At 37.7% G+C, this 14,007-nt stretch overlaps 1 protein-coding gene across 1 annotated transcript; it reads right to left on the bottom strand.

Moving 5' to 3' along the window:
- Window positions 1-2,265: 2,265 nt before the first annotated feature.
- Window positions 2,266-12,323, bottom strand: LOC139153436 (vomeronasal type-2 receptor 26-like). Its single transcript, XM_070727349.1, has 6 exons — window positions 12,112-12,323; window positions 10,790-11,081; window positions 8,748-9,623; window positions 6,028-6,255; window positions 3,692-3,818; window positions 2,266-3,164 (listed from the first exon to the last, which is right to left on the bottom strand). Exons 1-6 carry the CDS (start codon window positions 12,321-12,323, stop codon window positions 2,266-2,268), a joined length of 2,634 nt encoding a protein of 877 aa, XP_070583450.1.
- Window positions 12,324-14,007: the final 1,684 nt, after the last annotated feature.

The raw sequence follows: 14,007 nt of genomic DNA, 5'->3' as shown, positions 1-14,007 counted from the left end.
TGAAATATTGATTTATGTATATAAAGAGGTCAGAGTACCCTGGGCTCATCTGCACACTAGAGAATTCCAATGGTTTCTTTTCCCATTTCAGTGGTCAGGCCACAGTGCTTTGCCAGACCGGCTCTGAGTGGAGGTCTGAAAATCTCTCGAGTGGTGGAGATCCCCAAACATCAACAAGGGAGCCCCACAGAGTAACGGTGACCACCGATGCCAGTACACTGGGATGGTGCACCCACTCAGATTCATCAATGCCACAGGGCACCTGGTCCTCGGAGAAGATGATGCACAGTATCAATCTGCTGGAACTTCATGCAGTCGCCCTTGCAGTCAGACACTTCAGATCCCAATTGGCAAGCTAGCACATCCTGGTCCTGATAGACAACGTAACCACCAAGGCCCATATTAAAGGGCAAGAGGGGACTATGCCCAAACAGCTAATGGCAGAGGCAAGGATCTGGGCTTCTGGGAGGAGAGGCATCCACTGTCTCTGATAGCGAAACATATCTCCGCTATTGCTCTAGGGTGAGCAATTTTATGGCAGAATAATTTGTTAATTTGTTAATTTGTTAATTTGTTAATTTGTTAATTTGTTAATTTGTTAATTTGTTAATTTGTTAATTTGTTAATTTGTTAATTTGTTAATTTGTTAATTTGTTAATTTGTTAATTTGTTTTAATTTGTTAATTTGTTTTAATTTGTTTTAATTTGTTTTAATTTGTTTTAATTTGTTTTAATTTGTTAATTTGTTAATTTGTTAATTTGTGTATGCATTTATTTATTTATTCATTCATTCATTCAATTTTTTTATGCCTCCCTTCTCCTTAGACTCAGGGCAGCTTACAACATGTAAACAAAAGCACTTTTTAACAGATCCAGGATATTGCCCCCACAATCCAGGTCCTCATTTTACCCACCTCGGAAGGATGGGAGGCTGAGTCAATCTTGAGCTGGTGATGATATTTGAACCGCTGACCTACAGATCTACAGTCAGATTTAGTGGCCTGCAGTACTGCACTCTACCCACTGTGCCAGCTCGGCTCACCTGATGATAAATTCTTGTGCTGATTATTTGAACTTTGTTTTGTATTTTGTTGTTAGAGATTTTATCTTCAAGTCAAAAAGGGGGCTGTGAAAATATTTACTGACCCCTCGCATCCTGGATATAAACTGTTTCAACTCCTACCCTCAAAATGTCACTACAGAACACTGCACACCAAGAAAACTAGACACAAGAACAGTTTCCCCCCTGAATGCCATCACTTCACTAAACAAATAATTTCCTCAACACTGTCAAACTATTTACTAAGTCTGCACTACTATTACAGTGGAACCTTGTGATACGAACTCCTTGTCATATGAACTTTTCGAGATACAAACCTGGGGTTCGGAATTTTTTTGCCTCTTCTTATGAACTTTTTTTGCCTTACAAACCTGCTGCCTCTGCTGGGATGCCCCACCTCCGGACTTCCGTTGCAAGTGAAGCGCCCATTTTTGCGATCCTGGGATTCCCCTGAGGCGCTCCCCCATGGGAAATCCCACCTCCTGACTTCCACGTTTTTGCGATGCTGTAGGGAAATCCCAGGAGGGGAATCCCAGGATCACAAAAACGGGCGCTCCGCTGGGCACTGCCACCTGGCTGTCACCTTCCAAAACAGCCGGGGGCTTCTCAGCATTCTCCTGAATGCCAAACCTGAAAAGCTCGCCAAAAGTTCAGGTTTGGCGTTCGGGATAACGCCGAGAAGTGCTCAGCTGTTTTGGAAGGTGACAGCCAGGTGGCAGTGCCCAGCGGAGCGCCCGTTTTTGTGATCCTGGGATTCCCCTCCTGGGATTTCCCTACAGCATCGCAAAAACACGGAAGTCAGGAGGTGGGATTTCCAATGGAATCCAGGAAGTGATCACCTTGGCATCCTTAGCAACCTGCCAGTGATGTCAAGGCTCCACCTCCGGAATCTCTTCATGGGAGGGATTCCCCAGCTCCTTCAAAGGGAGGTCTTCATGTAAACATTGTTATTTTTATGAAAAAGGACACCGTAGCGGCGCTGCAAGCAAAGGGTGGTCCTTTCACATAAAAATAAACAGAACTTTAGGATGTGTTTTTGAGCAGAACAGCAGGGTTAAGGGTTACTCTGCACATACCTTAACATACCCAATATATGTTTGAAATGTTTGCACATTGGATTACTTTTTTATTTATGTTTATGAAGATGGCTGTATATATAGATCCAGTTAAATATCTGATAGATAATAAGGTCTAAGAATAGTTACCTATTTCTTATGTACTAAATGCTCTCTAGTGTTGAGCTCAGGCCTAAATATAATTATATAGAATTTAGGGATGAAGATGCATCCCAGTAAGCCAGCACTGGAAGACAGGATAGAGAAGATCTCCACAGCCACCATGTACTTCCCTTTGGTACTCAGGTAGGTGGGGACAAAGGTCAGCCAAACACTGCAGAAGACCAACATGCTGAAAGTAATGAATTTGGCTTCATTGAAGCTATCTGGCAACTTCCTGGCTAGGAAGGCCACAATGAAGCTGAGAAGTGCCAAGAGGCCCATATAAATTAAGACACAGTAAAACATTGTGTTGGAACCTTCATGACACTCTACTATAATTTCTCCATGGAGTGTTGCCATGTCCAAATCTGCAAATGGAGGAGAAGTACCCAGCCAAGCAATACAAATAATTACTTGAATGAAGGAGCAGAACCAAATAATAGAATAGGCCAACTTTTGTCCCACCCATTTGTGGAATAGGCTTCCTGGTTTTGATGCTAGGAATGCTACAATGACTGTGATGGTTTTGGCCAAAATAGAAGAAATAGCAACAGTAAAGATGATGCCAAATGTTGTTTGTCGGATGAGGCAAGTCATCCTGTTGGGTTGTCCAATGAACAGAAGTGAGCAGAGGAAACAGAGAAACAGGGAGATAAGTAGCAGGTAGGTGAGATTGCGATTGTTGGCTTTGACAATGGGAGTGTCTTGTTTCTTAATGAAGATTATAAACACCAAAGCTGTAACCAGCGAAAAAAGAAGAGACAGAGACACCAGAGTAATGCCCAGTGGCTCTTCAAAGGAGAGGAAATTCAGTGTCTTTGGAATGCACTCGTCATGAGCCTCATTTGGAAATTGATTCTCTGGGCAATGGTCACAATTCTCCATATCTGAAAAGAAGAAAATAACTTCTGAACAGAATCACATTTTTCCTAAGTTTCAGGATTGCTTTCCTTGTAAGGCCCATGTTTTCTTCATTCTTTTGTAGCTCTCTATTCAATCTACTTGTAAAAAAGAGCATTGGAGGAAAAAAATTAAACTATTTAGATGTTCCTACATTTTAATCATTTTGGCCTAGGTTTGGGAGCATTTCTGACCAAGAGAATAGCATGCCACATTTTCTAAATGTGTGTTGTGAAGTGGAAAAGACAAAGAAGAAATTTTAGATCTTGGAAAATAGTAGAGGAAATATTCTGTTGGATGACTGCTTGTTTCATATAAGGTTTCCCCATCATTTTAGTTAGATTCAACCTCAAGGATAGAGAGATGGCCTACAGGACATCACTGATATCTCTTTCTTTTCTTGCTTTGCACTAATACAGCAAGAAATAAGTTTAAAGAAATTCTTGTTAAGTAGGAGACAGGTTGCAGAAACAAACTTTCAGGCATGAGTCTATTTGAATGCTATGAATCTTACCCATTTGTTTGGATATCATCTTTTCTGGACACCAAGCACAAGCATAGCAACAAAATTTATGCCCTTCAATCTTGTCCTTTCTTTTTCCAAGGGGACAGGGATCATTACATAAAGAGAGAGGAGGTAGCTATTCCCAAATAAAAAAAGGGGTGAGTATTAACCTTTTGCTTTGTCTTTGTCTTACAATCAATAAATATAAATGAGACTCTTGATAGTCATATCATGAAACAGACAATTTAAAATGAAAAAGTTGTCAGAACCAAAAACCTGAATGAAGTCATATTTCATTTATCTTTAGTTTAGCTGAAGTTTAATTAATGAAACACAGCCCACTGTAAGTAGATGGCCAGGCTGAGACTGAGGGAGAGGTCAAATACATCATCATTTTGGAGTTTCCTTACTGCCCTTGCATTCTGGAAGGGATCTTGTAGGTCATCTAGTCCAATCCCCCACTAAGTTAGTTAGTTAGTTAGTTAGTTAGTTAGTTAGTTAGTTAGTTAGTTAGTTAGTTAGTTCGTTCGTTCGTTCGTTAAATAAATAAGTAAGTAAGTAAGTAAACAAACAAACAAACAAACAAACAAGTAAGCAAGCAAGTAAATAAATAAAATAAAATAAAGCAAGAGATCACGTATCATTTCTGACAAATGGCAGTCCGAACTCTTCTTCAAAGTATCAAGTGATAAAGTTCCCACAACTTCCAAGGGCAAGCTGTTCCATTGGTTGATTGTTCACACTGTAAGAAAGTTCCTCCTTATTTCTAGATTGAACCTCTCCTTGATCAGTTTCCATTCATTTTTCCTTGTCTGGCCTTCAGATGCTTTGTCTCCCTTGGTCCTTCTCTTCAATGCCCAATTCCATGCCCAATTCCTGCAACCACTCTTCATACATTTTAGTCTCCAGTCCCCTGATAATTCTGGTTACACTTCTCTGCACCTTTCCATAGTCTCAACATAATGAAACCTTACACAGCACTAAACAACATCTGCCTACCCCATGTTCTTGAGAAGGCTTTGAATCTCATGGCAATTTATGAAAGTAGTCCATAACATTGATGTCAGTTTTGGAAGTCATTACTTACTTACTTACTCACTCACTCACTCACTCACTCACTCACTCACTCACTCACTCACTCACTCATTTACTTATTTGGATTTCTATGAGTCTTCTCATAGAAGACTCATAGAATAAGTCTTCTATGGGTCTTCTCCGTAGACCCAGGGCGGCTTACAAAGTGGGAGCAATACAAATAGACATATAAGAAAACCAAATTAATTAAAACTAATCTAAAATCCCAATTATTTAATTAAAGAAACTATCACTCACATTCATTCCATTTATACTCATATATGTATGGCCATAACAAAGTGCCAGTCCTCAACAGCCTCAGGCCTGCTGGCAAAGATGGATTTTTAAGGACTTACAGAAGGACAGAAGGGTGTGGACAGTGCAAATTTCTGAAGGGAGTTGATTCAAAAGGGCTAGGGCTGCTACAGGAAAGGCTCTATCCCTAGGCCCCTCCAGGTGACATTGCCTACCTGATGGGATCTTGAGCAGTCAATTCTGTGGGATCTGACTGGTCGCTGGGATTCATGAGGCAGAATATGGTCTGTTATGTTTGCTTCAACTGCCACATATTCTAGTGGGGTAATTGGGACGGGTTTTTTCAGGGGGGGGGAGTAGTAGAAACTTAATTATAACAAAATTCTTTACTCAAGTTCAAATGCCTACACGTGCATGGAGACTGTATCCAGTTGAATGTGAAGATTTGATTGGACCATGTGATAAACTTGTGGGTATGTGTGGGGAAACCCTGGAAGCTTTCAGATTTGGGTTTCCCCAGATGTGCCAACATGACATCTATAATAAATTGTAACATTGAAGAACTTCTAGCCTCAGAGTTTTATTTCATTGAGGGTGTTTCCTGGAACCCTGACATTTGAGGGTCAGAACTGAGCTGGGAACATGAAGTTGTTCTTGTTTGCTTTACAGAAAGAAGAATAAGTGTTGCTTCTCTCAGTATCAAATATATCATTGAAATGTGGCTATATAGGCTTAGATATCAATGCTTCCTTCAGTTGGACAATCAAATATCTCGGCATTGAACTGTGGTTCTCACATTAAAGTGAGAGCAAATTTCTCTGCCCAGTTTAGAATCATTAAATAATGGGAAGGTCCATCATTAAGCAGTAATGCAGTTCATCTGCTTTTGCACACCTTTGATAAATTGAAATTTAATTGGGACCTCGGGACTAGTTGCTCTCTATGTGCTAAAGAAAAGGCTAGAAGGGTGAAAAGCAACATATATGATTTGGGTCTTTTAGTCCATGTTATAGTACCTGAGTGAATTCATGATGCCACTGGATTTTGTCTGGATTTATGTGGAAGGTTTTTCCCAAAGGAGCTTGTGGATCAATTCCCCCAATGGGGATGTTGATGTAGGAGTTGTTTGGAAAAGTGATCAGGTTTACAATGTCAAATCCAGCTTGTAACGCTCCATCTTTATTTAATTTAATTTCATCTCTAGCATTGTTGTTGAAGGAAATTCTCTGCAGAAATGGGTGGAGCTTGCAGAAGAAAAAAAGAAAGGGTTAAAGAGAACATGGAACTTAGTAAAACAAAGTTTATTTATTTATTTATTTATTTATTTATTTTATTTTGTCCAATACACAATGAGGGTTTTAGTGGGTATATATCAATATACACATAGTAAAATACATAATGAAGGTTATAGAGGAGATACTCATAGTAAAATATATCTAAGAAATAATAGAAAAGAAGACATAGGAATAGAATATATCAATGAAAGAATAGAAGAAGAGATATAGGAATAGAGGAAAGGTATAAGTGATATAGGAGAGCAATAGGACAGGGGACGGAAGGCACTCTAGTGCACTTGTACTCGCCCCTTACTGACCTCTTAGGAATCTGGATAGGTCAACCATAGATAATCTAAAGGTAAAGTGTTGGGGGTTCGGGGATGACACTATGGAGTCCGGTAATGAGTTCCACGCTTCGACAACTCGGTTACTGAAGTCATATTTTTTACAGTCAAGTTTGGAGCGGTTAATATTAAGTTTAAATCTGTTGTGTGCTCTTGTGTTGTTGTGGTTGAAGCTGAAGTAGTCGCCGACAGGCAGGACGTTGCAACATATGATCTTGTGGGCAATACTTAGATCTTGTTTAAGGCGTCTTAGTTCTAAACTTTCTAGGCCCAGGATTGAAAGTCTAGTCCCATAGGGTATTCTATTTCGAGTGGAGGAGTGAAGGGCTCTTCTGGTGAAGTATCTTTGGACATTTTCAAGGGTGTTAATGTCTGAGATGCGATATGGGTTCCAAACAGATGAGCTGTATTTGAGGATGGGTCTGGCAAAAGTTTTGTAAGCTCTGGTAAGTAGTGTGAGATTGCCAGAACAGAAGCTACGTAGGATTAGGTTTACAACTCTTGAAGCCTTCTTGGCTATATTGTTGCAGTGGGCTTTGGCACTTAAATCTTTTGTTATTAGTATACCAAGGTCTTTAACTGAGTGGGGATTATCTGTGATAATTTGATTATTCAGTTCGTATTTGGAGTTCAGATTCTTCTTCTTCATAGTTGGAAGATACCTTGGAGTTCCTCTTCTGGAAAGCCTCCAGGGATGGAACACCAACAACCTCTGAAGACAAGCCATTTGGTTAATTGTTCTCACCCCTAGGAAATTTCTCCTTAGTTCTAAGTTGCTTTTCTCCTTGAAAAGTTTCCATCCATTGATTCTTGTCTTGTCTTCTGGTGCTTTGGATACTAAAATGACCCTCTCATCCTTGTGACAGTCCCTTTAATATAAAAACACTTCTATCATACCTCCTTTAGCCTTTCTTTCATTGGTTTAGCTATCCCCAATTCCTGCAACTATTCTTCATATATCCCCCTAATCATCTTTGTTGATCTTCTCTTTTTTCCCCATAGAAATAGATATGTTTTCTAGTCCCCCCAAACAATAACCCTCACCAAATTTGAATTGCTTCCTCACCCAAGAATGAAAGAGTATGAAGCACTAAAAGAATTTAATTGAATTATTGGACCATATTACATGTGAGATACTGAAAAAATGATGCCCAGTGATATTCTTCACTGATAATTCAGAAAATTAGATGGAAAAGACTAAGAAGAAGCAAGGAGAAGAAAATCTAGTGCACAGAACTAGAAAGGCAGAGGACATTTGTTTAGATCTGGTAAGAGAGAAAAGAGAAAAATTTGAGTACATAGGTAAGGGATTATATCGTTTGGCGGGACCCAGGGGAAGAGCCTTCTCTGTGGCAGCCCCGACCCTTTGGAACCAACTCCCCCCAGATATCAGAGTTGCCCCCACCCTCTTTGCCTTTTGTAAGCTCCTTAAAACCCACCTCTGTTGTCAGGCATGGGGGAATTGAGACTCTTCCTCCCCCTGGGCTTATAAAATTTATGCATGGTATGATAGTATGTATGATTGGTTTCTAAACTGGGGTTTTAAATTAACTTAAATATTAGATTTGTTTACATTGTATTATTATTGCTGTTAGCCGCCCCGAGTCTGCGGAGAGGGGTGGCATACAAATCTGATTAATAAATAAAATAAATAAAATAAATAAAATAAATAAAATAAATAAAATAAATAAAATAAATAAAATAAATAAAATAAATAAAATAAATAAAATAAATAAAATAAATAAAATAAATGAATAAAATGAATAAAATGAATAAAATGAATAAAATGAATAAAATGAATAAAATGAATAAAATGAATAAAATAAATAAAATAAATAAAATAAATAGAATAAAATGAATAAAATGAATAAAATGAATAAAATAAATAAAATAAATAAAATAAATAAAATAAATAAAATAAATAAAATAAATAAAATAAATAAAATAAATAAAATAAATAAAATAAATAAAATAAATAAAATAAATAAAATAAATAAAATAAATAAAATAAATAAAATAAATAAAATAAATAAAATAAATAAAATAAATAAAATAAATAAATTATAGGGGTTAGAAGAATCTTTTAAAAGAGAATTGAGAAAGTGGAACTCTTACCTGCCATGCTTCTATAATCTTTGCTAGCATTTGACCCCCGATCTTTCGTCTCTTCTGATGTGTCCTAACTGTGTGAGCAGCTTGTAAGGCTTGAGCCACAGCATACACAGCATTGTAGATACTGTAGCTATGACCAAGTATGCTGGTTTCAAAGAAGGGTGCTGGAAGGTCCTCCAGTCTTTGCTCTCCAATACATTCCTCATCTTGAGAAGCACCATTATTTGGTGGTATGCAGTCAAAAGCTTGGTGCCAGAAATCTTTAATAAAGCCATCTTCTTTTGTCCCAGATGGGGTGACAGCCTGTACAAATTGTTGGAAACCTGGAAGGGTTTCTTTGCTAATTGAGAAGGAAATTGCTCCATGGAACATTTGCATATCAAGAGCCTTTTGTAAGGAATGTAATGTGAAGTCATTTTGGGCCATCATGATCCACACTTTTCTTGTACAAAGTGTCTCTGAAGAATTGAAAGTGGTTGAGAAAATCACTGGGGTCACTAGTAGAGTAGAAGCCAGCCACATGAAGACTATATTTTCTCCATATATAACAATGGCATTTGCTATTTTCTCTGTGAACAAGGTAACGTGCCGCACAGCTTCCTCAATTATTCCAGATAATTCATAAAAATGAAAATTTCTCTCAACCCTTTCAGTGAATTCAGAACAGATTTTGTTTTGTGAGAGCATGGGTTCCAGATTTTGTATGAAATGTTCTCCATGTTCATCATCTACAATGACAAGTCCTATCCACTTCCATCCAAAGTACAGAAAGAGCTGGATCAAACCTTCATACTGGGGAGCTTCATCAGGGGCCATGCGATAAAAGGGGGGGAAACGTGATCCACCAGTCACTGCCAATTGAAATGAACCATAAGCAATCTAAACAACCCCCCAAAAAAGACAGGAAAGATGAGTGATCTATGTCTCTATCTTTATCTTATCCACTTAATTCAGGTGTCAAGGTTTCAGGTAGCATCCAAACTAAATCAGAGTCCAAGTCAAAGTATTCCTCAAAGTTCCAATTTTTTGGTGGAGAAATACTGGCCCCTACACTGGGAAACCCAAATCTGAGTTTCCCACCCAGTTGAAAGTCCACATCCCTTGTCCCCCAACGACAAATATGTCATGTGACTCACGCTGCCCACTCAGATTATGCCAGCATGATAAGTCCTCCTTCTGCTTCCACCCAGGTGGTGGGCATTGGATAGCCTTGAACCACTCAAAAGAATGCTTGGTGGCTGCATCTGCTCCCTCATGAAAATCATCCCTCCCAAATTCCCATAAACACCAGGCCTTCTATAGATAGTGCAGCAAGCCATTAATTTATCACCAACTTCTGCACTGGCTGGACATCAGGCCTTTTTGTTGTAGCTAAACTAAAGGTTTGAATTTTAATAAACAAAACTTTTAATTTTTTCTCAGGTTAACTATTCTTCCATATATTGTCTTTCCCATCTGTCAATATAAAACCCACACATTTGTTCACATTATGTTGAAAATATATGCATTGAACCCAGTGAGGCAGTTGATAAGTTACATGACACACACAAACTAAAATTCTGTATCTGTAGATTCATATTGTAATGGCTGAAAGCAGCCATCTACTGAAGCAGATTTGATATTAATCACATTCTGCACCTTATATAGTTTCTAATCTAATTCTACATCTCTTCACTGATGAACCATGAAATTGTTCCTTGAGGGGAAAATATAGAGCTGATATCTGTATGATAGTAATTTCACAAATCCATCCATCTTAATCTAGGACAATTTGCCACCATCATCACCCCTACCAAATCACTGCAGGACAAACTTGCTGTGGGATATCTTAATGCAAGATAATGGTACTCTAGAACCACTCCCTGATTAATATTATTATTAATATTAATATTATTATTATTATTAATAATAGTCATCTCATGCTGAGTTGCCTTGTAATGAGTTGTCTTGCAGTATGTTGGCCATAGCAAATTGGTGAAGGCAAGTTGACTACAATGAGTTGACCATGGCAAATTGTCGCATTCCTCCTAATCTATCGCTCCAACCTGTGGGATCTTGAAAACCTGCAGAGTTTCTGCCATGCATATGGATGTTTCAGGGCTCATCCCTCCAATGATTCCCACAACTTTCTTTTCAGTTCCACAAATATAGTTGGGGACAATTTTATGCAATTTGAAAAGCAGGTCCAGAATGGTACGATAGGTCATTTGAGAATCAGAATAGCTATCATAGATGTGAAATCCAAGAGTGACGTTGGGCAAGATGTGAAGATCTTTGTTGATCTCTTTCACGGCAAACACTAAAGCCAAGAGATGTTGGTAGAACTTTGTCACCACACTGAAAATAAAAAGAATAGCTTAAAAGAGAATTGTGATTGCATTACGCTATTGAAGACAAGATAAATCTATTGTGATATTGCTTTCCTAGACTACCTTTGCATTGTATGTATGGGGGATATTGTATTGTTGAATCTTCTCAGTTTGTCTCTTATGATTCAAATTCAAGTCCAATTCTCCTTGTTAATTCCTGCACAATCTGTCCAATTCTATTTAATGTTATAAAAACTAAACATTTTGCTCTTTGTAAAGAAAATTGCATGGGATCGTAGTAATCATTAAATCTTACAGAGTATGTGTCTCACAACTCTGAAGAAATTACTGAGCTAGAAAATAAATGGAACGGGTTGATTTTTCAGTGACAATCTGAGCTGAGTGTAACTAATTTATGAGTAAATCTTCCAGAGGCTCACAGTGATGATGAAAGTAGAGCTGAGTAACACAGCTATATATTTAGAAATTTGTGTTTCTTCCCACAGAAAAACGTTTCTGCTGTAAGAGCTTCAGAGAAGATTGTGAGTAGAAGAATTCATGTTTCTGCTCTTCTGGTTAATTTTTGTGTTTCCCCTTCATTCAAATATTGTAAAAACCCTGTGATATTTTGAAACAGGGCAGGTAGACCTCAAAAGTCTTATCGATACATTAAAAAGTACATACATAATTAATAATGAATAGCATTGCTGGATTTAATGGTCTAAGGAAAGGTTGAGGATAGAAAAGGATGCATCTAAACTATTATAGTGCCTTTTATGTTAAAGTGAATTATGGCTGGTGTGTTTTTTTCTCTATCCAGGAAGAGGGTTAGTTCTCAATAGAATAGCTGCTTGTCCTAGTATATTCGCTTTGCATTAATAATAAAATAGGAGGATGTTGAGTTAATAAATCACTTCTATTTATTAAGCTGTAATAAAGGCTATTCCCATCATACATTTAGAATCATTATCAAATGATGACTCAACCTTTCTGTTTTACAGAGATGGAAAGGAGAGAGCAGGATTAGATTAAGATCAAGTAAAAGTGTGATTTCTTACAATGGGATGTTAACCGATTCCTCAGAAGGATGTTTATTGAAAATAACTTGGGGGAACAAGTAATGGAAATGGGACATCAATCCACCAATGATAAGTTCTCCCTCTTGGTACCATTCCTGGGGAATTTGAATGGCTTTATTTCCAGTGCACTTAAGAGGTTGTACCTTCATGGTCAATTCTGGAAACAGTAAGATAGCAATAATCCCCAACATTCCTTCTCATTTAACTTCTACTATAGTGGTGTTGTCAGAAATCTTGATTCAAAGAAGATGTCAACAGAACAACTGCTAGCTGTATTAAGATCTGTTTTAAGAATATGTCATGCCTCAGTAATTGATGTGTTCCTAAGTTTCTTCTATGTCTGAGTGCCTAAATACTCAAAGTGTGGCTGAATAGAGTTGCTCTTGATTTGAATTCCTGATTTTTAGGCTCTTTCTTCACTTATATTTTAAAAAAAGCATCAGAAGACTATATCTATCACCATATATTCTCTTGATCCTCATGCCTTGTGAATTTTGCAGAATTTTAATAGTCTTATTTGTTTCCTCTAAGATGGTTTTCCTTGTGTATCTTACATGTGTAGGACCATGTAAGCAGCCCCATTTGTTGAAGTCTGTCAGAATTTGGACAAAAGATCAATAATCATTGGCTGATCAACAATCTAAAAATATTTTTTGTCACATGAACAGCAAACAGCCCCTAACTTTTGGCAGCAGTTCTCTTACTGACTCAGTAATGGCTGTAAAACACTTTAATCACTTTGGACGAATGGTTCTCAGATCGGAACAATATATTGGAGTTTATATCTATTCTGCAGTTTGCTACTAATATTTCCTTCAGAAGTATCTTGAGAGCCACTAGAGGATTGAACTGGTGACTTAATCATAGTGTCTGTGATAACTAGGCATGGTTAATCTACCTCTGAAACAAACATGTTTGCAATTTGTCGCAGGAAGCCTTCTCAATTTGCTGTGGGGGTTTGATGAACTGGTGATGAGGTCCATAACTGGACAGAGGGATCTGTTGAATGGAATTTGGAAGCTTCCCTCATGGTCAATCATCCTTACATCACTTTCCAATTAGATTAATTCCATGCATTCCATGCATTGGCACCAGTGGGGTTTTTACTTACCTTCCTCACTATTTCAGATTGTAATGGAAGTGTAAGTTTTGCACTTGTTTGCCAAACAAAAAGGGTTTTGTACATCCCTTCCTGGAAATGACCCTCTGCATATGCACAGAAGCCTTTGCACATGTGCAGATTTTTTTGCAATCTATACCAATCAGAGGACTGGTTCAGTAGAGTGGACCACTGGTCATTGCTGGCAGTTTGGTTAGCAGTGCCAAATTTCTGCTATTAGTTCTTTTTTTTAAAAAAAATGTTTATTGAATATATACATTAAAAACAGGGTACAGAAAAGTAAAGGGAATATATATAATGTACATTCTAGCAATTATAGTTTACTTATATAGTACGCATAAGTGGGTAAGGAGAGAAGAAGAAGGGGAGGGGGTTGGGGAAGAAGGGAAAGAGATACGAGGGGAGGAGGGATAGGAAATTAGAGCAAAAAAGAGTAGTAAGAGGAGTGTAGAGGGCCAGCGTTAGAGCTATTAGTTCTAAAGAACTAGTCCAAACTGCAGCAACCCACCACTGATGGCCACAATAAACACAAAATACTCACAACCAATGTTCCCTCTAATTTTTTTTCGGTGTTGGCGGAAAAGTATAGTGTCTGAGCGACAGTCCCTTTGGGATTGGGCGGCATAGAAGTATAAATGTATAAATGTATGTATGTATGTATGTATGTATGTATGTATGTATAAATAAATAAATAAACAAACAAATAAATAAATAAATAAATAAATAAATAAGAAAAAAATTCCCTTCTTTTTTTA

The sequence above is a fragment of the Erythrolamprus reginae genome, chromosome Z (genome assembly GCF_031021105.1).
Source record: "Erythrolamprus reginae isolate rEryReg1 chromosome Z, rEryReg1.hap1, whole genome shotgun sequence".
In the NCBI taxonomy this organism is placed as follows: domain Eukaryota; kingdom Metazoa; phylum Chordata; class Lepidosauria; order Squamata; family Dipsadidae; genus Erythrolamprus; species Erythrolamprus reginae.
Note: the sequence above shows the minus strand (reverse complement) of the source record. Positions and strands in the feature narration are given on the sequence as shown.

Excerpts from the sequence above, each read along its gene's own strand:
- LOC139153436 (XM_070727349.1), bottom strand. The coding sequence starts at position 12,323 with ATGTTGGGGATTATTGCTATCTTACTGTTTCCAGAATTGACCATGAAG. Across the intron at positions 11,082-12,111 it reads GAATCGGTTAACATCCCATT|TGTGGTGACAAAGTTCTACC; the intron begins GTAAGAAATCAC and ends TTTTATTTTCAG. Across the intron at positions 3,165-3,691 it reads GATGATATCCAAACAAATGG|ATATGGAGAATTGTGACCAT; the intron begins GTAAGATTCATA and ends TCTTCTTTTCAG.